The 26,001-nt window shown below is 53.0% G+C and overlaps 1 protein-coding gene and 1 non-coding gene across 2 annotated transcripts; one reads left to right on the top strand and one right to left on the bottom strand.

Annotated features, from left to right (window-relative positions):
• Positions 1–385: 385 nt before the first annotated feature.
• PADI6 (peptidyl arginine deiminase 6) lies at positions 386–22,766 on the bottom strand. The gene is made up of 16 exons (XM_057698092.1): positions 22,657–22,766; positions 21,712–21,895; positions 19,956–20,028; positions 17,539–17,603; positions 16,914–17,025; positions 15,980–16,105; positions 11,498–11,676; positions 11,150–11,253; positions 7,084–7,195; positions 5,507–5,614; positions 5,148–5,302; positions 4,297–4,453; positions 4,074–4,197; positions 2,932–3,002; positions 1,668–1,829; positions 386–619 (listed from the first exon to the last, which is right to left on the bottom strand). Exons 1-16 carry the CDS (start codon positions 22,746–22,748, stop codon positions 386–388), a joined length of 2,058 nt encoding a protein of 685 aa, XP_057554075.1. The 5' UTR covers positions 22,749–22,766.
• On the top strand, positions 11,895–12,001 carry LOC130842382 (U6 spliceosomal RNA). The gene has a single exon (XR_009050416.1). It is a non-coding gene; the product is annotated as a U6 spliceosomal RNA (small nuclear RNA).
• Positions 22,767–26,001: the final 3,235 nt, after the last annotated feature.

Genomic DNA, 26,001 nt, shown 5'->3' with positions numbered 1-26,001 from the left:
GCAGCAGCTCCACCGTGGCCTGGCCCTCCACCCCTCCCAGTGGGACAGGCCGACCACAGGTGTCCCAGTTGCTCCGCTTTCCATCCTTAGCTGTTACGCACCCCCTGCCCTGAGACAAGGAGGCCACAGCCCAAATGCAGTCAGAATGGCTAGAGCTTTAATGGACAGTTAGTAGCTTTTCAGCTGAAGGCCATTTCCCATCTTCTTCCAAGGGGCTCCAGCTGCCAACATCGCCACCCCAATGAATGCCAAGGGACGGGGCTGAACAGGGTGGGGAAGGGGTGTAGTGCCCTGACTCCAGGCCCCTGAGCAGGGCAAGGATCAGACACTAGTGGGTGGTGACAGCCATTCATGCTGGGGCAGGGCTGGCAGCACTAAGACGGGTCTAAGGCACCATCCTCCACCACTTGAAGGCAAAGGGCACGCGGCGGATGTTGGCACAGGAGCAGAAGTCTCCGATCTCAGTCAGGTAGCAGTCAAAGTCATTGATGAAGGTGCATCGGAATCCCAGGGGCTCCAGCAGCTGGCAGATCGTTTCTTCCAGGCAGCAGGTGCCGTTGATCTGGGGCCCAAAAGGCTTGGGGATGCCCAGGTTCTGGCCCATTACGATCATCTGCAGCTGTCAGAGAGGCGGTTGGGATGGATGAGGGTCAGCACTGTGGACAAAAGGCCCCTGTGCCTCCTCTAGATTCGGCGCAAGGGAAAACCCAGCTGCCTCTGTGGTTGGGCTGGACCAGGAAAGACAAGCACAAGGTACCCTTCTCCAAGCCTGTGCTCAGACATACATCACTAATGCATCTGAACAAACTCCGCCCCACTTCCACTTAACCCTCCAGTGACTCCTGATAGATTTCTCAATAACCAAACCAAAATCTGCCAGCTTCCCTGGTTCCCTCTACCGCATTTCTCTTGCCTCCCTCTACTGGAATGTGCTCCACCCCCGCCTTTGTCACTGGACTTGTGTGCATTTTTCACATCTTAACTCTAGCATCTCTTCCTGAAAAGCAGCTTCTCCCATCATCACCCACACCTACCTGCTCCCAGGGCCTGTGAAAGGCCCAGAGGGCCTCACTGGTCTTGTAAAAAGAACCCCGTGTGATTGAATGCAGGGCCTGTGTCCCTGGGACTCAGAGAAGAGGCTTGCGGGTGTGTAGGGAATTGATGAACCCAAGGGTCTCAATTCATTCTAAGTGTCTATGCGATGGGTCACAGTGGTGACAGAAAGGTCAGATGTAGGCCACGATTGCAACAGGCTTGGCCTAGCAGGGGTCTCTCGTACCACACCCCCAAATTCCCAATTCCTGTTCTAAGTAGGAGGATGCTGCCTGGATAGGGAGCTTACCCGTGGCCTCTGCAGTCAGCTTAGCCCCCTCAACTCTGGGGGAGCCCAGCGGCCCCGCCTGTGAGGTGGGCCACCCGGTGTCTACCCGTTGACGTTGGTCCCTGCTTGGTGAGTTGCCCAGCCTGGGCCCCGCTCACCTGCTCCCTGGAGGGGTCTTCCCTAACTGGGGGAGAGAAGCGTTTTCACCTGCCTTCCTCTCAGGCACCACTGCTGGGCCCTCACCTATGCAGTCTAGCACCGGGTACATCAAGAGACCAGCCAGAGGTGGCCAGACAGCCCCCACCCCCACCCTGGGGACGCCCGGCCCACACCCTGCGCCCCTCACCAGGTCAGGGAAGTAGGGCCTCGCGTAGAGTTTCTCGGTCTGCTCGCTGGAGGGGATGTTGGCCATCCGCTCCAGGCAGAAGAGCTGCGGGACATCGATGATGTCCTCCTCCTCCAGGCCCAGCTCCCTTTTCAGGATGTCGCGGTTCAGGCTGATGCACTTCTGCGGGGCGGGAAGGGGCCAGGAGGGGAGTGAGTCCATCGGGTACCAAGTACCAGCCCAGAGCAGCTGCATCTTCTCGGCACTGACTGCGGGCAGGGAGCCATGCAGGGCGGGGTGGGGGGCGGCCCCCTGAAGTGGGGGTTCAAGGCAAAGCCCTGGTCTCAAGAGGCCAGGATCCCTCAGCTCCTCAGCGCCAGGGCGGCAATTAGTCCTAATTCTATGGTAGCATGGGGCCCCCTGGGCCCTCAGTCCTGGCCAGAGTGGGGGACATGGGCAAGAGTAAGAAGTCCTCAAACCCAGGCACTTGCTCCCATCCTTAGGAAGGGACACCAGCAGTGGGCCCCTGGGCCACTGCCCAGACCAGCTAATACCTAACGCCTGAGCACATCCTAGGTCTCGACATAGGGCTCATGACCTCATGCCCCAGGTGCTCGCATGTCACCAGGGCTCAGAGATGCTGTTTGGACCCCCTTCTGTCCACCCTGCCGTGCCTGGAGGCCTCCCCTGTTTCAAAGATCGGGGCACAGCACATGCCTTGGCCAGGAGCCACAGACTCAGCGGGCCAAGCGGTTTTGTGCTGACGGTGACCTTGGGCCCCTCCTTGCCCTTGTCTAGGCCGTGGCTTCCCCGCTGGGAGTTGTTTAATTGCTGGAAAATCTGCTTCTCACAGCTTGTGATTCACATTTTAAGGGATCTGAGGTGCTGGGTGATTCTGACTCTGAGCTGAAAGGCCGCTCCATCCAGAAGTGGCGAGAAGGCCCTGGTGTGTTCTCTGGTGCTCAGAGCCTCCTAGAGAAGTCAGGGTCGGGAGGTGCTGAGCTATAGATAGCACTGTCTCTGGGTCCAACACTAGATGACTTGGGAATCACACTCGGGTTCAACCCTGGTGCCGTAGCTCATCAGCTCAGGCTGGTGGCTTTCTTCTGAGCCTCCCTATCCTCATAGACAAGATGGGTTCACCTCAGGGGTTATTTTGAGGATTAGAATAAGGTATCACGCGTGCCACTCGGTCATAGTTATTGCTCAGTAGGGACCCGTTGCCAAGGTGGTCATTGCCTCCCCCTGCCTTTTGGAGAAGGTCCCCTACATCCTTGGCCCCTACCTCCACGTAGTCGTTCTGCTTCCTCATGTTTTCATCAGCCAGAAGTTCATTGATGGTATTGGCCTCCCTGCCTGCAGGAAGGAGGAGAGGGCAGGCAGGCCTGCGGGCTAGGGGTCGGGCAACGTGGTACAGGGCTGGGCAGACTCCAGTCTTGGGCACAGGTGACTGGGTATATTCTCTAGCCAGTGACTACTGTAGGTGGCCTGACTGGTCTCCAGGGACCCATTCTAGGTCAAATGTCACATCTGGGGACTCAGCAGGGTCCATGAAAGCCCAGGGAGGACTTCCATGGCCATAACCAGCCTCTTGGTCCCTGGTCAGAGGGGAGGAGCCTAGGATTGGCTTTGAGGCAGGCAGCCTGGACCAAGTGAGCAGGTGCCATCAGCCCCCACTAACCTGAGCACCTCCATGCCTTGTGACCGTACAGCCTAGATACCTGCCCCCTTGTGACCCTGACCGGGTTATTTAACATTGTTCTTCAGTTGCCCAACTCGGCCATCAGCTGAGGTAACACAAGGTCTTTGGTATGTGACTGGTGCCTCATGCTCAAGGTCAACTTCCTTAAGCCCTCCTAGGACCATGAGATCCTGGGCCCCACCCCAAAAATTGATCCAAAATTCTGCACTTCTAACAAGCTCCCAGGTGATGTCAAAGATGCTGGCCCTCAGGACTTCACCACCCCCCCCCCCCCCCACTCCCTTTCTAGGTTCCAAAAGGTTTAGAACAGAACTGCTGTGGTGCCAGTCCCTACAATTTCTGCTTGTCCACTTATGTCTTCTTGCAGAGGGACCAGGAGACCCTGAAGTCCCAACGCCCAGGTACTTAACCTGGCCTTCCCCGAAGAGATCCAGACACCAGGGTTGGTAGCATCTGGTTTGCCCACCACATGGAGCATCCATATGTTAAGTTCCTCTTTCACATATTCTAGCAGCCTCTCAGCCATCCCAGAACCTCTGGCTGATCTGCCTGTCCTGTCCTAGAACCACCAGAATTACCCTGAGATAGAACAAGATGTTCTAATATGGTACATTGTATGCTTCTCTACGATTCTTTTCTATCAGGAGGAACAAAGTGGAAATGGTTCTCTAGAAAGGACATCTGGGGCCGAGGGGCTGGCCTCTGCTTCGAGGGGGTTCCCTTACCGTTAGAAAGGAGCTGATCTTTTCGAATCCCTTCAAACAGATGCGCGTCTCCATAGCCCTCCTTCTGTTTCTCCTGGAACAGTTTGTAGCAGGAGCTGGGGCTGGCCAGGAGCAGCCGGAAGTCCTGGGAATCAAAGAACTAGGGTCAGATGGTAGCATCCCTTCCAGAAACTTCCAGAAGTCCAAAATAGGGTGGGAGACCTCCTCTCCAGCCCCCACAGACCTTTCTGCCCTCCACCTTGTACTGTGCCGGGACGAAGCACATGAACTCGTAGGCGTGGCCGATCATCAGCCAATCGGAGAAGAGCTCCACTGGGGCCTGGACCTGCTGGGCGCAGAGGAAGTCCCGGAGGGTCTTACTCATGTTCCGGCAGTCCTTGCTAAAGGGAAGATGGAAAGAATAGCCCGTGAGCCGGCATGGCCCTGGTTGGCTGCCAACCACTCAGTGAGTGCCGGGCTACCTTCCGGTAACTGGCTGCTCTAACCATTGGCTGGTCCCTAGGGGGTGGGGTGGTTATTAAGAATCCCTTACTACGGTACAGCACAGGGAACTATAGTCAATATCCTGTGATAAACCATAATGGAAAACACGATGAAAAAGAATGTATGTACATGTATAACAGAGTCACTTTGTACAGCAGAAATTAACACGACATTGTAAGTCAACGATACTTCAATAAAAATTTTAAAAAGATTCCTTTACTCCGGCTCGACTCAGGACTGAGCCAAGGGATTCTAAATAAAGACTGAACCCTGGGACACAAGTATTTCCTGGATTTAGATGAACGGCCACCAAGAAATCTAGCCACACATCTTATGGCAGTAACAACATGTTGGGTCAATAGGCCAACCAAATTTACCATGCTTCAATTTAAACCCGGGAATCACCACTCAGAAGGAGCGGTTTGTCTGCTTTTTCTACCTCTAGTCTCCTACATGAATCAAAGACTCAGAGGGCCTGACTCGAAGTCAGATGACCTGCTGCGTCCTCTGGGAATCAGGTAGGTCCAGGTGAACAAGGGTCCCTCCCTTTGGTTTTAAGGCATCTGGCCACCACCTGGCCTCTCGCCTCACCTGGGGTAAAAGCTGCTGCCAATGAGGATCCTGCCTAGAGGGTACTCTTTCCCTTGGGCCTTGACAGGTGGGGACACCATCAGGTTCCCAATGGAATCTATGCTGGCCACCGTATGGTCCTGGGTGCGCTGGGTCATGTAGCCAACCCCAGGGCTCTGGAAGGAGACCCAGAGGGGCAGGGTGTTAGGAGGGATAGGCGTTAAGCCTCGCTCTTACCCCAATCCAGACTCTTGGTAGATTCCTACACCCGCATCCCCCAGAGGCCACCTGGGCCCTCTCCCCTGGCACCCATCACTTCCGGGCAGGCACCAGGCCTGAGAGGTTGGACCGAGTTCAGATCAGTCAAACCGAATCCCCACCAGTGAGTATTTCATGGGGAAATCGTCGAGCTTGGGGATCCGAGGGGTGTCGAGGACCAAGGAAATAGTCTTGTGGGGAGCCTGGGTGTAGCAGAAGGCCATCTCATCCTAGAGGAGACCGGGAAATAAGTTGTGAGTTTCTCTCGTTCCATCAGCTACTTTCCTGTATCCAGTTTTCCAGCCACAGTGCTCCCTGTAAATGGGCCATCTCCACTGAGCAGGTACAGGGAGAACCCCCTTCTTCCTGCCAACTCCTGCTCAGCCCTCAAAACCCTGCTCAGACACCTCCCCTTCTTGGGGGCTTTCCCTGACCTGTGCTTCTGTTCATCAGATTTTAAACCTGATGAGTCATCTAAGAGTCTTCCCCTTCTCATCTCCGGCACCCAATCCATGAACGAGCCTTGTTAGCTTTATTTCCAAAATATGTTTTGAGTGGACTCCTCTCTGGTATTATACAGGGGAAGCCACCTGGGAAGACCACCTCTTCCCCACGTGACTGCAAGGCCCTCCAATCAGCGTCTCTTCTATTCTTGCCTCTTCCTAAGGCTGGCTCTCTACTGAGCAAGAGGATCTTTTAAAATGTAAGTCAGAATGTTCAACTCCCCTGGCTCGTACCGCTCAATGTCATGTTGCTTGATTTTTTGGGAGTTTGGTGTTTTGTTTCGTTTTTTTGCCACACCAGCACTGCTCATGGGCTTTTAGTTCCCCAGTCAGGGATCAAACCCAGGCCCTCAGCAGTGAGAGCGTGGAGTCCTAACCACTGGACTGCCAGGGAATTCCCTTCATCTTGCTTGAGATTGGTTTCTTCTTTTCCTTCCCTTGGCGTAAAAAGTCCCTGATATATAATTTATCTCTTACCTACCTCAAACGGTAGTTCCCTCTGATCTGGCCATACCAGCTTTTCTGTTCCTCACCTGGCGGGTGTTCGGTCAGCTGTTGCTGTGCCTGGAGGGCTCCTACTTCTAAGCCACCACCAACCCCAATCTTTGCAAGGCCAGCTCCTTGCTTCCTGAGTTTGAAGACTTTCCTGACCACCCAAACCATTAAGGTGGATCGAGTAACTCACTAGATCATCTCATTTTCTTGCTTTCCTGGTACTTGAAGTTCTATCCCCACGAGATCAGGGGCAGAAGTCAGGCCCCTTGTCTTTCATCTCTAGTACTTAGATTTATGCTTGTTATTTGTGAATAGAGCACCAGACATCAAAAGACTGGACTTGACAGTTCCTGCTCAGCCAGGGTCGAGCTGGACCCCAGGGCGGTGCCCCGGCTCTGCCAGCCTGTAGCTGGAGGCATCAGCCCCTCACATACCTGGGGCTTAGGGTTAGGTGTTCTGTGGCCTCAAACACATACGTTCTGGAATAGGAGGAGGTTGAACTCTAAGCTTTATCCCTTAGTGGCTAAGACTCAGGCAAGTCATTTTTCATCTCAGCCCCCGCTGATGTCCTAAGAACAAAGGCACCCCCGGTTAGTCTTAGCTTTGCTGGAAGGTGGGACGGAAGCTGGCGAAGTCTGCTGTACGTGCCACGCGTGGTGTCGTGGGGTCTCCCCCGCCCCTCCCCCACAGGTGGGGGTTACCTGGAGCCACCTTCCCAGGCGGTTGGGGTCCTCGTAGACGGATGCCACCTGGCATTTACTCCTCTCGCTCAGTTCCGTCACTGTGTTCACGAAGCCCTGGACGTGCAGCTCTCTGCATGGGCGATAAGCCAGCTCGGGGAAGGCCTCCAAGGCTCCCCCACTGTCGTGACCTCTCATCCCAGGGGAAGGGGGCACCTCCTTCTGGTCAGGAGAGAGGATGCCCCTGCCTGTGAGGTAAGCAGAGCTGCGTCCCCCCACCTCACGGAGCACCAGCTGGTAAGCTGAGGGCATGCCTTTCCTGGCATCAATTCATTTAGCTCACAGCAAAGTCAGGCCAAGAATTGCTGGTGTCTCCTTAAAAAACAAAAAATGGAACTACCATATGACTCAGAAATCCCACTCCTGGGCATATACCTGGAGAAAACCATAATTCCAAAAGATACATGCACCCCAATGCTCATTGTAGCACTATTTACAATAGCCAGGACAGCAACCTAAAGTCCATCAACAGAGGAATGGATAAACCTGTGGTACATATGTGCGATGGAATATTAGCCATAAACAGAATGAAATAATGCCATTTGCAGCAACATGGATGGACCTAGAGATTGTCATACTGAGTGAAATAAGTCAGACACAGAAAGACAAATATCATATGATATCACTTACATGTGGAATCTTAAAAAAAAAGGGAGATACAAATGAACTGATTTACAAAACAAAAGTAGAACCATGGATGTAGAAAACAAACTTCGTTACCAGTGGGGAAGAGGAGGAGGGATAAATTGGGACATTGGGATTGACATGTACATGCTACTATGTATAAAATAGATAACTATTGAGGACCTACTGTATAGCACAGGGAACTCTACTCAATATTCTATAATAACCTATATGGGAAAAGAATCTAAAAAAAGAGTGGATATATGTATAACTGATTCACTCTGCAGTACACCTGAAACTAATGCAACATTGTAAGTCAACTATACACCAATAAAAATTTAAAAATTGCTAGTGTCAGTCTCTGCTCTAGTGTCCTAGGACCCTGCTTGGCCCTACTCTGCAGTCACATTCCACCCCCTGCCCCAGTGATCTAGGAGCCGCCCTAGGCTCTGCCTTGGTCTACCCAGAGGGCTGACTCTTCCCCCCCCAAGGGGGCTATATTTTTCTCCCAAGAAGCCAAGTGCCTCCTTGAGATGGCCAAAGAGGCTGTCATATTCACACGGGTGACGGGGGGCGGGTGGCGGGGGAGGTCTTGAGCCCTGAGGTCTTAGTGCCATCATGTACAGCACCAGGCATACAGGTCCACAATGTACATCCGTTCCTTGTTGAAGAGAAACAGTGATGTTTGAGGCTGACGTTGAGACCACCCATTTTACCAACAGGTCCTCATGAGTTGAATGCCAGCAAGGTCACCACTGGGAAGTGTAAAAAATTTGGATTCTAGTCTAGCTCTGGAACTTAAATTGCTATTCCATGTTAGTGTTCCAAAGAACCTATTTCTTTGGATAAGAAATTCTTATTTTACACAGACAAGACTACAGGGAACTGACCAGCCTGACAAAGTCTGAAATGGTCTGAGATGTGTGCTGAGGGAAGAAGTGCAGCCCCAGTCTTGGGCACCATCTGTGGCAAAGCTGGGTCAAGCCATGCCTGAATACCACCCCTACAGGAGAGTCTTAGAAGATCAGAGTTTCAGTAGATGCCTCCTGTGAGTGAACTTCTGTCTTCAGATACAAAACACAAAGAAAGATCTGGTACCTGGACATCTGTTGTCAGCAAAATCCCTCAAGCTCTTCCCGTTTTTAACCCTCTCATTCTGAAGCCTGGCACTGCTCTGTGGACCCTTCTCCCTAGCAGCCCTCCCACAGAAGAGCTATTTTTCCTCTACCCCTCCACCGCGTCTGGAGGAGGGATGGAGGACCTCCTTGCCATGAGGTGCTACAACCAGGCCACCATGACCACTTCAGATGCTTGACTTAAAAAGTCTTATTTCTACCCTTCCATCCCAGTGGTCTCACCACCTCCAAGATCAACTGTCCAGTTCCATCACCTCCATCTTCTCTTTGGTTCCTGGGCCAGCAGCTTGACCTCATTGGGATGCCTAGCCCTCAACTACTTTTATTCCCATCACCCCGTGTCTTTGCCTTTCTCCTTATCCAACTTTGAGTCAGTGATGCCTCTTTTTATACCCTTGTCCTTATCTTTGGGCTTATCTGCCTGGCAAAACTCCAACCCTGGCTAGATTCAGTTCTATGTTTATTCTTCCCTAGAACTCATTACCAAAAATAGAGACCTGTCACTGGGTTTCTCTCCAAGTTGGCAACTTCAACAGGTCCTTGGCATCAGACAGCATCCTACCATTAACACTTCTTCTAGTCGATTTGCTCCTAGAAAGCGGGTGAGCTCTCCTACCTATTAAGGCCAGTGTGACTTGTTTGCTTTTTCCCCATTAAGTTTTCCTTTCTCTGCTGGATCACATCCATTAGTATTATTCTTTGATTCCCTTAAAAAACAGCCTCCCCTTTCCCAAATCCCCTTTAGACCACTTCCCTGGAGTTTTGCAAAGTACTTCCCTCCCATTCTTCTTTCGATGCAACTGTGACCCCATCACACTTTCAAACCCATCAGTCAGGACCACTCTCTTCACACTGGCTTCCATCTCACCAAACCCTATGGGCATCTTATTCTCCTCTCGGAGTTCCCCATGGTTGGCCCCTTACCCTACATCACCCTCCCCTAACCTCTGGGTCTCTGCTTGCCTGATTTTTATCTGAACTTCCTCTTCCTTCTCAGGCTCCTTTGCTAGGTTCTTGCCTGGAGCCAAGGGTTCAATGGCTCGAGCGCTCACTTCTCAGCATCTTCCCAATATACTCCCTCATCCCATGGGCTCAGCTAGGCCTGTGGCTCTGAACACCCTCCACGTGCCAGGGCCCCCATCTCCAGCTGCCAGACTTTCCCTTGAGCTCCAGAAGCTTAGAAACTTAATGGGTGTCTCCAACTTTAAGTCTCCAGAGCCAAAGCACCGATTTACCCCACCCCAGGCAGGGGTACCACCATTCATCTTGTTGTAGACCCCAAACCTAGGGGACACTCCTGTTTCTTTGCATCCCATCCCTCAGCTAACTTAGCAGTGGGGGAGCCTGCCCTCCAAGCAATCCTTAATCTAACTGCTGCTATCCTGCCAGCCCGGCCTGAGCCACGGCTCTGTCTGGCCCACGGGATCACAATGGCTGAACCGGCTCCTTTTTATCTGTACCCCTGGTTTTCCATGTGGCTGGCATGGTTGTGCAGACAGAACCCTGGATGTTTTCCCAGGGCTTTACCTGCCAGAGTCTTTTCTCCCCTCCTCCGGCCGCCCAACTAGAGGTTGTTCCTGGCCTCCCTGCCGTTAGGGTGGCCTGTACGTCTTCAGGCCATTGGCACGTGAGCAGAGTAATTCAGGAGTCTTCCAGACCCCAGCAGTGACAAATGGGTAGCTCTGCCCATGTCCTAGGGGCCAGGCCTCAGAAGTGCCTGTGCTCAGTCAGCCTCCAACATAACGAGGAAGCTGCTGCCCCAGGGGAAAGCATTATCACAGCCTGAAAGGAACCAGGGCCCCTGACTCCCACTGTGGGCATCTGGGTGGGAGAAAGCTGGCTTTAAACCACCGTCTGGGGGTCTGTTATAGTCCCAGAGGCTAAGCCCTAACACATCAAGCCCACGAGGCCCTGCTCACCTTGCCCTGTCACCCCTTTCCCCTCCTCTCGCCCACTCTCTCCTGGCTTTGCAGGCCTCCTTGCTGTCCCTGGAACAATCTCCTTACCCCTCCATCCTTTTACCTGGCTTTATAGCCCTGGATCCTACCTGAAACAATGCTTTTCGTTTGTCACCCCATGAGACCAGAGAGGGACTGCTCCAGCCCTAGCCCTTTAAGTACCCAAACAAGCATTGGATGACTGTCTTAGGTGGAAAGATTTCACTTTCCTGGTGAGAAGTCTAATCATCTTTACCCGTCCTGCTGACAGGCAGGAGAACATGCCAGTTCTAGAAACGACCTGGCCCAGGCAGCCTGAGGGTTTCTTACCTGCACAGGTACACCTCTAGAGGCATCTGGGTGCTGGGGACAAAGATGCAGGGAGCCACCCGGAACACCACTGTGTCTTTGTACACCACGGTCTCTGGAATCGACTGCGATGTAAGACGAGGTCCTGCTGGTGACCTGGTTCCCCGCCCACCTTCTCCTTCTCCCCTGGGCCTGCAGCTGCTCAGCCCAGCCCACCTCCAGGCCCTCACCTGTCCTCTGCAGGGCTCTCACCCAAAGGGGACATGACACCCCAGCTCCACCCACTGTGCCCCCGTTGTCTGCCCGGCTGTGAGAGGTCTCCTTCCCCTAGTTCCTGCTCTGAGGGCCGCCTGTCTACTGGGGATGTACCGGGTCTTGAGACTCTTCCACCAGGGAGGCTGAGTAGGAAATCAAGCCCGAGAAGCTGGCTGATGGGAACTCTAAGGCTTCGACGTAGAAGGTTTCCTCCAAGTTGTCCTCAAGCAGGGCCAAGTTGCAGGAGTGCTGGTCAGGCCCCAGCACCAACTCGAAGGTGCTAGAGCTGTCTTCTAGGAAGGAGAGAAGGACAGACCAGCTGCTAAAGGAGCCCCGTGCCCGGTCACCACACCCGATGACACATCCTTCAGGTCACAAGCCAGGCCAGGAGCCCCAGCAGAGCGGGGCCAGGCTGGCTTTTCGGCCCCTAGGTTCTTGGTGTTTAGGGCTTAGCGGACAGCCAGGTATTTGTTCACAAACGCGGGCCAGTTACTCTTTAAAGACCTGTCGGGTGCTCGCCTTGGCAGCACATATACTAAAATTGGAACGATACAGAGAAGATTAGCATGGTCCCTGTGCAAGGATGACATGCAAATTCGTGAAGCATTCCATATTTTTGAATATGGGGATATGTGTATAAATACAGCTGATCGACTTTGGTTTACCTCAAAAATTGGTACAAGAGTGTAAAGCAATTATATTCCGATAAAGAGCCTAAAAAATAAAATAAAATGAAATAAAGACCTGTCAGGAGGTGGGACTCAGATAAAAACGCTTGCTTTCAAGAGGTGAAGGCTCATGGTCATTCTGCGCTTTGACCAGCTTTGGGGAGAATGTCACAAGTCTCCAAGGTGAGAAACTGTACAGAGGTAGGTCTGGCAGCCTCATCGGAAAAGTCCAACACAAGCTGGGACCCTGGCCTGGTTCTCCTGCCTCTTGCTCTGGGTTGAAAGGCAGTGATCACCTGAGCGGAGCTCTGTCTTCCCTGGCAGACTCTGGCTCCAGGTGGTTCTGCGGAAGAACCTCATCACAGGTGCTAGGGGTGCTGGCTGCAGGCTTGGCCTTAGTGTGTGGCGGGGCCAGCTGGACAGCCCCGGTGCTGGGGACGTACCTGTGTAGCCTCCTGCTTCTAGTCTGCCTGGAAGCTTCCTCTCTGGCCCTGATCCAGACCTTGAGGGGGTAAGACCGTATGACGCCCCCCGCATCCCTGCAGGTCCCTCGCCCAGGGTTTGCAGCAGGCGTGCTTGGCCTGGTGCAGGGCTGGATCTTGGCTGCCCACCATCTGGTCTCTGTCCGGCTGCTGGGGGCCTTCTCGCGTATCTAGTCGCTTGTTCTTAAGCACAGCTAACGTTTCTTGAGGACTTAACTACACGCCTGCAACTGGGGGGTGGAGCTCGGGCTCTTCTGCATCACCACCATCCTTTGGGGCAGGTGCCGAACCATCATCCCCATCGTTCAGAAAAGGCAGCCAGAAGGACCAGCCACAGCCCGGTTACTTTTACCTCGAAGGCCCTTCCTGCCCTTGTCCTCACAGGCCCGGCCCGGCTCCCACTCACTTGGCTTCCCCCGAGCTCTCCCCACACCCACTCCCCAAGGAGTGGCTGACCATCCAACTGCCCTAGGCTTTGAAAGCAGGTCTTACACTTATCCTTCTAGAGCTGGAGCCCCAGGGCACAGAGTAAACACTTCCTTGAACTGTGCTCCTTTCTTCTACCTTCCATGTACCACTGGGCCTAGAGGAAGGGCAGATGCCCTCTGATCTTCACCGGCACTTCTAGATCATCTCTTCAATCCTCAAGAATCCCATCCCTAGGACTTCCCTGGTGGTCCAGTGGTTAAGAATCCGTCTTCCAGTACAGGAGATGTGGGTTTGATCCCTGGTCGGGGAACCAATATCCCACATGCCATGGGGCAACTAAGCCCGCATGCCACAACTAGAGAGCCCACATGCTGCAACGAAGATCCTGTGTGCCACAACAAAGGCCTGTCACAGCCAAATAAATAAATAAATTTTTTTTGTTTTTAGAAGAATCCTATCCCTTTGAGGGACATGCTATCAGATAATGCCACCTGCCCCCTGTACCTGACTACCACCCTCACCAACCTCTGAATTGTTCTAGCATTGGCTTATCTTTACCACTAGGGTGGTGGGTACCATTTACACTATAGACCAGACCACCCAGTCTGATTCTATGACCTTATTTCAATGAACTTGAGGGACTTCCCCGCTGGCACAGTGGTTAAGAATCTGCCTGCCAATGCAGGGGCAAGGGTTCAATCTCTGCTCCTGGAAGATCCCACATGCTGCGCAGCAACTAAGCCCATGAGCCACAACTACTGAGCCCCTGTGCTGCAACATTAAAGTCCGTGCACCTAGAACCCATGCTCCATAACAAGAGAAGCCACCACAATGAGAAGCCCGCACACAGCAATAAAGCGTAGCCCCCCTCTCGCTGCAACTAGAGAGAGCCCACGGATAGCAACGAAGACCCAACACAGCCAAGTAAATAAATATATAAATACATTTATTAAAAAAATAATGAACTCGAGGTCTGCACCATCTTAGACACCAATGTCAAGGCTCATGGCTCAGATACCACCTCCAAAACAGATCTGGCATCTTCTTTCCGTCTTTTCAGCTCATCTACACTTTCATCCCAGCCCCAAACCTTTCTACACAGCCAGTTCTCACCCTCCACCCTCACTTTCCTTTGCATCTTCCTCATTTTCCAGGGTCCATTACCCAACCCACTCCCCTGTACACGCCATCAGCTCCCACACCAAAACCTTGACCCTGGCATTCAGGCAGCTAGAGAAACCACCACACGGAAAGATCTTTTAGGATATGATGAAACCTCAGAGAGGGGCCTCAGCAGTGCTCAGAAACACTATCTTGCACTATCTTGTGGCCATTAACTCTCCCCCTTCTCCTACTCTGAGTACTGTGCACTCATTCCTGTAATTTTCTCCTAGATCTATTTTCTCACCTCCTTTAGATGGGCCCCATCTGCACATGGATGAGCTGTGTCCTACCATCCTCAGATCCTGTCCCCCCACCCCAGCCCTCGCCCCTGCCCAGGTATCACTGCCACATGGCTCCCTTTATGGCAGATTCCTTCCGTGGTCTATGTTCACGGTGCCCGCCCATTTTACTCTTTTGGCTGCACTGTACAACTTGTGGGATCTTACTTCCCTAAACAGGGACTGAACCTGGGCCCCTGCAGTGAAAGCGCCGAGTCCTAACCACTGGACCACCAGGGAACTCCCTATTCTTTTTTTATCTCCACTGTTCTTATCAAGGTCACTAATGACCAGCTTTGAAAACTGAGACTTTCCCAATGATTTGGCATCTTAGTCGCTCAACAGTACCGGCCATAGTTGAAAACACTTTCATGAAAGCAGTGATCTTTTGTTTCTAGAACCTTATGCACTGGCTTTCAATTTGTCTGGAAATTTCTTAAATTCCTTTGCTCTGTCTTTGAGACTAGTGGTTCCCCAACTTCAGCTCAACTCAGTATCACCTGGAGGGTATGTTAACATAGTATGCTGTGTTGTCCTGCCCTAGATTTCTGAATAAGTCAAAAGGCAGGTAAGGTAGGTTGAAGTACAGCATCTTGAGCAGTATACAAATTGCTGGCCTCCCAAGATTGCCTGGACCTCAGTTGCCTGGGTGTGGTGGGCTTCATGGGAGCAGAACAGCCCTCGTGGCCTGAACCAGCCCTAGACCCATGGTTGCTAAGGCTCATTCCTAGCCCACATGTCAAAGGACCACATACAACCTAGCCTGCCTTTTCTGCTAGTCCCAGGACACTTCTAAGTCCAGCTGTGACCTAGGTCTGCAGAAGAGATGGAGCAGCTGATTTGGAGCTGAGGCCCCTGAGGGTAGGTGGGGAGATAGCCGAGGTTCTCTCCCATGCTGGACACAGAGGTAGCCCACTCTAAACCACAGGGCCCCCCAGTTTCTCAGCTGAAGCTAAACTTGGCTTTAAAAGGAGGTAGCAAAGAGTTACATCTCAATTTAGAGGCTCTGAATACTAAACCCGTTTAGAGGAATCCAAAGACTTGTTTGTTGGAGGGCAGTTTGCTGGAGTTGGGCTCGTCCTCTGTCTAAACCAGTAGCCCTCCACGCCTTCATCTGTAGAATAGGGGTGTGTCACCTGCCTGCCACGTGGTACCCGGGCCATGTGGGACCTGGGCTGGATGTGTTGGCATAGCTGCCACTCTGGCTTCCTGGCCTCTGAACTCTAGAAACCTAATACAGTGGAGTCTTGGTTAAGAAACAGATTTACCTGGGAGGAATATTCAGGAGAAGACATTAACCTATACAAGGCAATAGCCACCATCTCTCCTCTTCCAGCTATGAAAGTCCGGAAGGAGAGGCATGACCTTTGCCCCCACTGGGGAAAGTGGCTTGAAAGTACAATGACTCACCCACGTGTATAGACGTAGTCCATGCTGAAGGTGGCAGCCAGAGGACCCCAGGGACACAAGTCCAGCTTTTAACAGACCCCAAACTACTGCTCGCGGCTTGTGACGGAGACGCTGCCAGGAGCAGGTGTGGCCATGACTGGCCCTGGCACACTGAGACACACTCACTTTGTGGCCGGTAGACTCTTGCCTTCTCCGACTCTTCCTTGGAGGTGTGGAGAACCACCCGGCATTTCTTTAAAATGCATCTGGGCCCCTGAACTCTCAGTATCATCTGGGACAGACTCTTTATATCTGAGCAAAAGACAAGGCAAAGGTTCAGGGCCTTCGGGGAAGCCAACGCTCCAGGGGTGGAGGGAGCAGTAGGGCCGGGGGGCTTGTATATTAGAGCACCAAGGACCTTCTGCCTCCCACTCTGGCCTGGACCTCTATCCTTGTCACTGCTGCCTGCTCCCCATGTGGCCACAGGCAACTCGCCATCACCGGGGCCCACTCTGAGTGAGGGTGGCATTTACCCTGTTGGTTTTAAGGGGTAGATGTTTCCCACAAACACTTAGAACAGGGCCTGGCATGGTCAGTTCAGTGAGGGTTCCCCTCTAGCCTTGGTGTGAACCAGGACATCCTGTTCTACTGCTGGGACCTGGAATCTACGTCCCGACCACAAGTCAGGACCAGATCCAAGAGGGCTTTTGTTAGGACATTCGGAGTCCTGTCCCAGGCTACAGGAGGGTTTTTAGGAAGGGTCTCACCTACCCCTTGGGTGTCTTCATTTAGTCTTCTCAACTACCTGTGATATCCATTGTATCACCCCATTTTACAGATGGCAAAACAAGACCAGGGAAGTTAACATATTCAAATTCATGGCCAGGAAGTAACAATTTGTTATCCAACATCAGAGCCCATGGTCTTGCCATGGGGCCCTTTTCTGCCCAGTTACATGCTTCAAGCCATCAAGCCATTGACAAGAGGCTTGATGGGCCCAGAATAGGGACATCAGCCTGGAATCTGGGTTTGCTGAGAGGGTGGAGCAGTGAAGGCCCAGGGGAGGCAGAGCCCAGGGAGAAAAGGGGGCAATGGTTCTTGGTCAGCGGCCAGTTCTCACCCTCTGTAGAGAACACCTTGCTCTTCTTGTCCGCGAGCTGGCGTGCGTCAGCAGGGCTGCAGTTCACAAGCAAGATGGCACCCCAGCCTTTGGGGCCCCAGACCCAGTTTTTCTGTAAAGAAGACAGGAATGTTGGTTTAGGCAGAAGCCAGGTAAGCCCTTGGCTTTGCGGATGCTACTCCACCTGGGGGGCAGAGTCCAGCCTTTCTCCAGGGCGACAGGGACCTCTAGGTCAGAGTTCACCAACTCCAGTACCTACAGGAACAGGACAGTAGCATCAGGGAAGCGTGCTGAGAGGGAGGCAAAGATCTAGACACGGGTTACCAGCTTCCTACCTTGGCTCAGTGTCTAGGGGAGGTAGGGTCTGTGGCAAACTGGAGGCGACGTGTCCCATCTGAAGGGGGCAGATGACCCTCTGGCCTAGATGTCTACTCGACCAGGCTAGGATGGGAGCCTAGTGCCACCAGACATTCTAATTTTTTGAAAGAGCTAGAAATTGACGTCATCAGTTCTGATTGGTATTGCAGAAATTTGACTTAAGAGACACGGTGAAGGCCAAACTGAGTCTGTCAGCCAGATCTGGCTCCCGGGCCCCTGGCCTGCTTCCTACCCCTGGCAGCCTCACCTTAGCCCGTGGGTCACATGTCTCGAAGTGCCCGCTGCGGTAGACATCCACGTCCAGGGAGAGCTCTGTAACGGGAGGGAAAGGTCTCAGCCACCTAGACCTGCTGGGTGCAGCCTTGGAGCTGTAGGTAAGGCCCCGGGGCTGCCTAAGGCTGATATCAGGGTCCCCCAGCCTTTGGGGCATGCTGCCGGCTTGGAAGCAAGCCCAGAGAGGCCCAGGTGTTCATGCATCTCCCCCCCACCTCCTGGGAGCCCACAGAGCAAGTCCACTGTGGTCATGATGCCATCTGTGCCTCTTGGCTTCTTCCCAGATGCCTACTTGGAAGGCCCACCTGCCCAGCCTTCCGGGAAGCTCTTGGCCCTCTAAGACATAGCCAGGGCTCAATACATGCCAATTCCAGGACCCTGTAGAGCTTAAGGATCTAGGCTTCTGCCCGAGTATCACCATAGAGGCTCTTCCTGGGTCTTTACATCCCACCTCCCACCCCTCCCCACCCTGCTGACCACTGCGTGGCTTTACCCTGGTTGTACTTTTGTTCATAGCGTTGACAACCAGTGTGGTATTTCTCCACTGAAACATCAGGGCCAAGGGAACAGACCTCATTTCCTGCTGTCCACTCAGCACCTGGCACGGATGCTCAGGGATGCCCATCACCAACCAGGTACTGTTCTAGGTCCTGAGGATACAGCAGCACACAAGACAGGCCCTATCTTCTTTGATCTTAGGGAGGTGTGTACCTACTCACACACACGGGGCAGTGGCAAGGGGTGAAGAAATAAGTAAAATATACGTTATGTCCGATGGTAAAATGCCACGGGGAACAAGGAGATGGGGGGCGTGTCTCACAAGACTTCTTTGATCTAAGACTAAGTGTGAACAGAGACCTGCAGGAGGCAAGAATGTGACCCGTGTTAGTATCTGGGGTAAAAGCAGTTAGAATAGGAAGTGCATGGTGGCAAGTTCAAGGGTCAGAGAGGCCAGCATGCCTAGAACAGCATGAACAAAGGAAGAGAAAGAGACTGTGGGTTAGAGGCAGTGCAGGGTCAGCTTGGGTAGGTAGTGTGGGTAACAGTGATGCCAGCTTTAATCTGAGTGTAGGCAAGTGGTGGGAGGCTTTGATGGGAGGAGACGTTATCTGAGAGCCTTTTAAAGAGGGGCCTCTCTGGGGGCCAAATTGAGAATGGATCTGTAGAAGATCAAGGATGGAGCAGGGAACCTCACTGGGGACCTGTCAGTGACCCAGGCAGAGATAACCATGGCTCGGACCAGGCTGAGCGCTTTGGAAGTGGCTGGTGCTGGATTCGAGCTAGACTGAAGGCAACACCAACAAGATTCATGATCAACAGGACCCCACCTGTTGCCCCATGAGATGTGGGCTAAGAGAAAAGTAAGGGCGACACCAGGGGCTTGGGCCTGGCCAGCTGGAAGGATGGAGCTACCATCTAGCGTGATACAGCCACGGGGCTGTCTGTAGAGTCATGTGACCAGCTGCCTGAGCCCTGCAGCACTTCACTGACAGGCAGGGTAGGGGTGGGTGGTGGTCAACGAAGGATCCAGCACAGGGATCTGAGAAGGAAAGGCCAGCTGCAGAGGGGAAAGTGGGTGCAGGCTCCCTGAAGTGTTTCAGGTGAAATGGCTCAAGGAAGGACCACCAGTGTTGTGAACACTGAGGACAGGTCAAGGGAGAGGAAGAGAGTGGACCACTGAACCCAGCACACTAGAGGGTGTTCAGGTCCTCGATGAGGGCTGCATTGGTGGGGGGCGTCTAGTCCATGCAGGTTCAAGGGAAAAGGAGGAAAAGTAAGGATGCAGAGAGGTAGGGGAGCGGAGTTTGAAGACAACGTAGAATCAGGTCTAAGAACAGACGTTAGAGCTCATTCCTGAAGAGAATAGGCATGATATTGAATTGGCCAAAAAGTTTGTTCGGGTTTTCCATACCATCCTACAGAAAAACCCGAATGAACTTTTGGGCCAACCCAAAAACTTATTTCTATTAAGGAAATAGATATAGTTTGTTCTGGGACAATCTGAAGAGGAGGGCAGGAAGGGTAGTGGCTTCCTACATCAGTAAGAACTGCCGAATGAAAGGCGAAAGAGTCTGGTATGGTTAAGATTAACTTGGGACCAGATAAGTCATCCATTGTAACAGAGGAAGCAGGAGGTAGGGCCCCGACTTGGGTAGGCGGGTGATGTAAAACACGTGGGATCCCAATGGCCTCTGTTTTGTTCAGGGAATGAGGTCAGCAGTGAGCGAGGGTGGCGGAGCAGCGGCTGAGCTTTGAGGGACCGTAAGCGTGGGTACTGGGTGACTCCATCTGGGCCCTACGGGAGGCATCTCCTTGCAGGGAGAGCCCTCTCCAGCTCCTCTCGCCTCTGCAAAGCCCAGCCCTCCTCTCCAGGGCTGGGAGGACACTCACCAATGCCCGTGAGGTAGAGCACAGCTGTGGCTACAGGGATATCCTCATTTTGCTGGTAGTAGGAGATCGAAACCTGTGGAGACAGCACCCAGGACCCATGGGAGCATTAGTGGGTGGGGGGCCGGATCAGGGCCCTGAGTCTAGCCTTTTGACCTTGGTCTCGAGTTACAGTTTCTGAGCTTCCGGTGTCTTGCGGTGAGCCAACAGGGCCATCTTACTGTAATAACCCCCATGTACAACATACCATGACCCTCCAGGGCACTTAGACACCGAGGCTTCACGACAGCCCGTCCAGGTGGGCTCCACCCCGAAGGACAGAGAGATGGAGGGACTAAATCGTTCAGCCAGATAAAGGCGAGGCATAGAATTTATGATCTGGGCTGTCCAGCTCTAGCTGTTAAGCTCTAAGTTACACTATACATCCTCCTCACTATACCTGCCCCTCCCAGGATCCCACCTGTTGCCCCATGAGATGGGCCGTGAGGATGTGGGATGGGTTGAGCTGTCCGAAAGGAAGCAGGACAGCCAGGGCGGGGATAGCCTTTCCCGTGTCCCAGACCAGCCTCTGCTTCCAGAGCAGTCTTTAGATAAAGCCCTGCCCTTCAGCCACTGGCCTTGACTGCAGGCCTTCATCACGAACCAGAAAATTAGCCATTAGCTGGGGCCAGGAGTAAGGATCTCACTCTCGATGGTGCTGGAGGCTGAGCCCTGGGCAGAGAAGGCGTCTCAGGTCCTCTGGGCTCAGCTGGGTCACATCACAGCCTCAACTCTTATCTGTGAGCTGCTCAGTCTTATCTAAGTGTGCTACCTGCCTCTTAGGGGGTTGCCTGCCCTGGGCATAGAGTGTATGGGGGTGGGGTGTACTCCCCTCAGCCACCCCCGAGTAGCCCTCTGCTAACTACCTTCCAGAAAGCTTAGGACACGAGTCCCCTAGTCCTGAACGTGCTTCCTCCGCTGTTCTCACCCTCAGCTTCACATTGGAGTCACCTGGGAGCTGTGAACCCACAGAGGCTGATTTGATTGGCAGGAGGGTGTGACCTGGGTATCAAGTGGTTCTAATCGCTTAGAACCACCACCAACCACTCAGGCTCTGATGAGCCCCTTCTGCGAGATGCAAGGCCACCTCTCCCTCTCAAGGACCCCATTAGGGCGATAGCCTGCCCAGAAGAAAGGGCATGGACTTGGGCTCAGGTCCTAGGTCTGCCCCATGGCAGTTATGCTATTTAGGCCCCATTTCCTTCTGCATAAAAGGACGTAAAGCCAGCATCTGGAAGTGTCACTCACGATACCTAATACTCAGCGCTGAACACATGGTAGCTCTCAAGTTTCATTAAAAGGCTCCACATGTGGGAGACCAGCCTTAGCCAAAAAGCCCATCTGAGTTCTGCTGCTGCTGCAACTTTTCAAGCCAGACTTCAAAAGCAGCTAATTTGGAAGCTGGTGTCGTGGTCAGAAGCCCATATGGAGGAGACAGACGTGCTTGAGCTTGAGTCGCTGTTCGACCGATTACTGGCTCAGGCAGAACACCTCCCTTACTCAGTGCCTCGGTTTCTTTGTCTGCAAAATGGGGTCGCGGAGTGCTCACCTCACAGGTTTGTTGCAAGCACTGAATAAGAGCAGACGTGCGAAACATTTGGCACTGAATTTCTCACACACTCAGAGCTTAGGAAACGCCAGCTGTCAGGAGGGAGACCCCAGGAGGCGTGTTAGCTCCTTCTCCTGGGAGAGTCCCCCTCACCTTCCCCCCAAGACCTACCTTAGCCTTGTCCTTGGCAGAGCTGGGGGATGTCACCCCCACCAGCACGTTCGTGGGATGCGACAGGGGCCACCAGTTCATGGCCGCCCTCTCCCCCATCTTTAGCGGGGCTGTGCCGTAGATTTGGATCAAGACTCCCGCAGAGCTATCGACGGTGAAGGACTCGCAGTGCTGCGGGGCACACCTGGGTAGCCCGGCAAGGAGATAGAATTGGGGGCACAAGAGCCTCACCTTCTTGGCCTAGAAGGCAGCTGGCATGGAGGGGGATGGCCCCCCAGCCGCTCAGCTGCTGAGGTGCCCTAACTCATGGTCAGGGCAGTTTTGGGGTCCTAACAGCTTCAGCCTTACTCTTACCATGCCCGGCTCCAAGGACCCCCATGTCCTCCCTCCGACAAGCTCCAGCCCAGACTCCAACCTCCCACTGACGCTCTAGAGTTACGAAGCTACATCTTATTTATAAACTCCCAGCTTCCAAGGAGTGGAGGGTCACTTGTCTCAGACACAAGGGATCCCTAGAGGGGAAAGACATGGCCTGGGACTTGGGAGGTCTGTGCCGTGACCCGGGGAAGACGTGGCCTTGTAAGTCACCTCCCCACTGAGGTTCACAGGTCCCCCACGTCCTCCCTCCGACAAGCTCCAGCTCACAGGAACCTCCCTCACTCAGGCCTCACGGCTGCCTTGGGACCCAACCTCACCCCCATTTCACAGGTAAGGGGACTGAGAGGCGGCAAGGCTCTTGCTTCTAAGGCCCCACAGCCCATGAGGGGCAGAAGCAGGACTGGGAGGCCCTTAAAGCCCCAAACTAGGCTCCCTAAGATGAGGCAGGACAACAGGATAAGATACAGAGAATGGAGGTAACCCCCGACTTCCACATAATCCAAGGGCAGCCTCAGGACTGGAGGCAGGCACTAGCCTCCCTGCCCGGCCCCACCCCCAGCTCCTCACCCATTGACATCTAAGTAGATTTCCATGCCCAGCACACAAAGGGCATGGGCAGGGCTGTCCAAGGACAGATGGACGATGCTCTGAAAGGACATGGCACGGCCCTCCGAACTGACCACCCCCAGATGTGCACAGCAACCCTTGCACAGTGGCCTCAGATGACCCCAGGGCTCCCCATTGTCCTTCCCTCTTATGGGCTCAGGGCCTCTCCAGCCCGCCCCCTTGTTAAGGAGGCTTTAGCAGCTGCCCAAGTGGAAATGATTTTCTCCATGGAGGTTTGCTGGGAGGAGGGGCAGTGCTGAGGTGCAACTGGGGTCAGAGCCCATGCATCACTAATTTATCAATATGAAGCAGCTAGTGCCTGCAGACCCGTGGAGGCTGAGGCTGGCTGCCTGGGTCTCTGGCCTCCAGCTGGGAGCAAGAGGGGCTCTGGGAAGCTGGGGCCTGGAACTGGTCAACCTGGACACGGTGCTGGAGGCTTAAATTAACTGGAAGCTGTCAGGAGCACATATCCGCAGGGGGTGCATGGGGCAGTGGTCAGGAAGGGGGCATGTGGCAGGACCTCTAGGCTCTGGGGCCTCAATTCTAAGGTGTGTGTTTCCTGGAAATTGATGAGGTAAGGTACAAAGTCCTGGACCAGTGGTTCTCAGCCCTCTGGTGGTTGCAAAAATGATTGGGGGGTGGAGGCTTGAAAAGTTGCAAATTCCTGGGCTGTGGTCCAGGAAGCTGCATCCCCTCCCCAGGTGATTAGGGGGCTCCTTGACCACAGCTGTGTCACCAGCTCCCAGCAGGGGCCCGGCAGGTACTCGTGGGATAAATGGATGAAAGAGCCCCGCTGAGCGAGGTCATCAGCTGCTCCCCATCTCCACTGACTTCACTGAGTGAAGAAATGAGAACACCTGCCCCAGCTTAAGAGCCTCACCAGCTAACTTTAAAACTATTCATTTTATTAACCCTGGGTTATGGTTATTTTTGAATAGGTATGACAGTCACAAGGGTTCAAATTCTAAAGGGGCTTGCAACACAGTTTCCCTCCTTCTCTCATCCACTCAGCTCCCTTATATGGAAGCAGCCAGTGGCATTGGGTTCTTCTTTCTCTTTCCAAATAAATGTTACCCATCACCAAGCAAACATGAACCTATATCCTCCCCTCCTTTTTACTTTTACGTACATGGTACTATATATGCTGCATAGAATTCCATACCTTGCTTTGTTCGCTTCATAGTATTTATAACTCAGAGAGAAGTTCTTGGTATCAGTATGTAAAAAAGCATCCCAATGCTTTTTTATGACTGTATAGTATTCCGAGTAAGGCTGTATCATCATATATGAGTGTTTGTTTTCAATCTTTTGCTCTGGCACACCAGGCTGTGATGAGTAACCTGTGCTATAACAGCCTGGGGGAGATAAATTGGGTACCACGTGAAGACTGCTCAGTGAGCCAGGCTTGGTGAATTTGAGATTAAAAAGAATAATAGCCCTCCTTGGAGGTTTTAAGCATGCAGCATAACTGTCAGGAGTGGCTTTGTTCTGGGGGCTCTTGGAGGCAGGGTGTGGCCGGGATGACCCTAAAAACCCCTCTGGTAGGAGGAGCCCATCGCGTGTATGCTCCCCAAATGTCTCACCCACACTCATCCGCCCATCTGGCTGGCTGGAGGGAGGAGATGGTCCAACAGAGGAGGGGTCGAGAGGGCTGGGCTCAGGGTTCTAGTGCAGAACAGCATGGGCGCTCTGTGCCTCCCACCCTTGGGCAGCCCTGCCTTGTGCAGGGCTCTGAGTACAGTGGGGAGGGGCACCCTCGGGCTGGTGCATGGAGACATCTCAGGGCATGAGAGGGGCTTGGAGGGGTCTAGAGCAGGTCCTGCTCCCCCTCTAGGGCGCTTCCTGTTTACCACTGACTCCCCAGTACCCACAAAAGAGTCCTGGACATAGTAGGTACTCAATTAATTTTTGTGGTCCAAATGACTTAAACGACCCCCCAATTCCTGCAAAAGATCTCAGTGGGCTTCCCCAGGTCTCTCCAATGAAGCGAGGGGTTTGTAACCATAAGGCAAATTTACATGGATTCCCCCACTTCCTCACATGCTCATTCAGTGCAGGAAGTCCTCCCTCAGCTCCTCAATGACATTCCTCATCACCCTGAGAGAATCAAGTCCCATGGTCACTTTGGGTCACTGGTGGATGCTATGGTATGCCACCTGACCCCCTCTGGGGCGGAGGCACTAATTCCCCAGCTGCTGTGAGTGTTGGCTTCTGGCTGCTCACAGCAAGTCCCTCTCCTGGAATCGTCTACTGCCCATTCCCAAGGTTACAGTCCCTCTTCGGGGGTAGCTACAGCCAATGTGGGGAGACAAAGGGCAGGCCACTTGTCTTAACTCAGGACAACTCTGAGGGCCCAACCCCAGAGCATCCCAGGGGATTACCCAAAACCTTTGTGGCCAGTACATCCTAGTTCATCATCTCCTGCTGCCCCGCACACTCCCTCCCGGGTGTGGTTCCTAAGAGCACCCTCCCACCATTCCCCCCTACCCCAAACCTCCTACGTGCAAACCTTCATCTCAGAATCTGTTTCCGGGAACCAGACATAAAACAGTCACCAAACAATCTCAGTTCAGAAGTTTGAAAACTGAACCCAACACAAAAGAAAACCTCTTAATTTTATGAAGTTTAATCTGCCCTACAAAAAAGTGATAATTATGTGATGTGACAGAGGTATCAGCTAACACCTACAGTGGTCATGGTATTGCAACATATAAATGTATCAAATCAACACGTTTGTACACCTTAAACTTGCACAATGTGCATGTCAATTATATCTCAATTTAAAAAGTTGCCTTGCCCCTTTCCTGTTAGGATGTAATGCAGCTGCAAAGCTTAGAACTCTGGAAAGGGGATGCTCGGCTTCTTTCTTCCCCTTCTACCTGCCCAGCTGGCAAATGGTGGTTCCTAATCTGTGGTAGGTTGAATAATAGCCCCCAAAAGATATCAGGCCCTAATCCCTGGAACCTGTGTTTTCTCACATAGAAAGAGTCCCTGTAGTTGTGACTAAGTTTGCAGATGTGACTAAGAGTCTTTGAGCTGAGATTATGCTAGATTCTCTGGGTGGGCCCTAAATGCCATCACAAGTGTCTTTATAAGAGAGGCAGAGGGAGATGTGACACACACAGAGGAGAAGGCAACATGACCACACAGGCAGAGATTGAAGGGATGCAGCCACCAGGCGAGGCACGCCGGCAGCCACAGAAGCTGGAAGAGGCAAAGAGCGGATTCTCCTCTAGGGCTCCAGAGCCCTGTGGACACATTGATTTCAGCCCAGTGAAACTGGTTCTGGACTTCTGGCCTCCAAAA

This window comes from Hippopotamus amphibius, chromosome 1 (assembly GCF_030028045.1).
Source record: "Hippopotamus amphibius kiboko isolate mHipAmp2 chromosome 1, mHipAmp2.hap2, whole genome shotgun sequence".
Classification (NCBI taxonomy): Eukaryota; Metazoa; Chordata; class Mammalia; order Artiodactyla; family Hippopotamidae; genus Hippopotamus; species Hippopotamus amphibius.
Note: the sequence above shows the minus strand (reverse complement) of the source record. Positions and strands in the feature narration are given on the sequence as shown.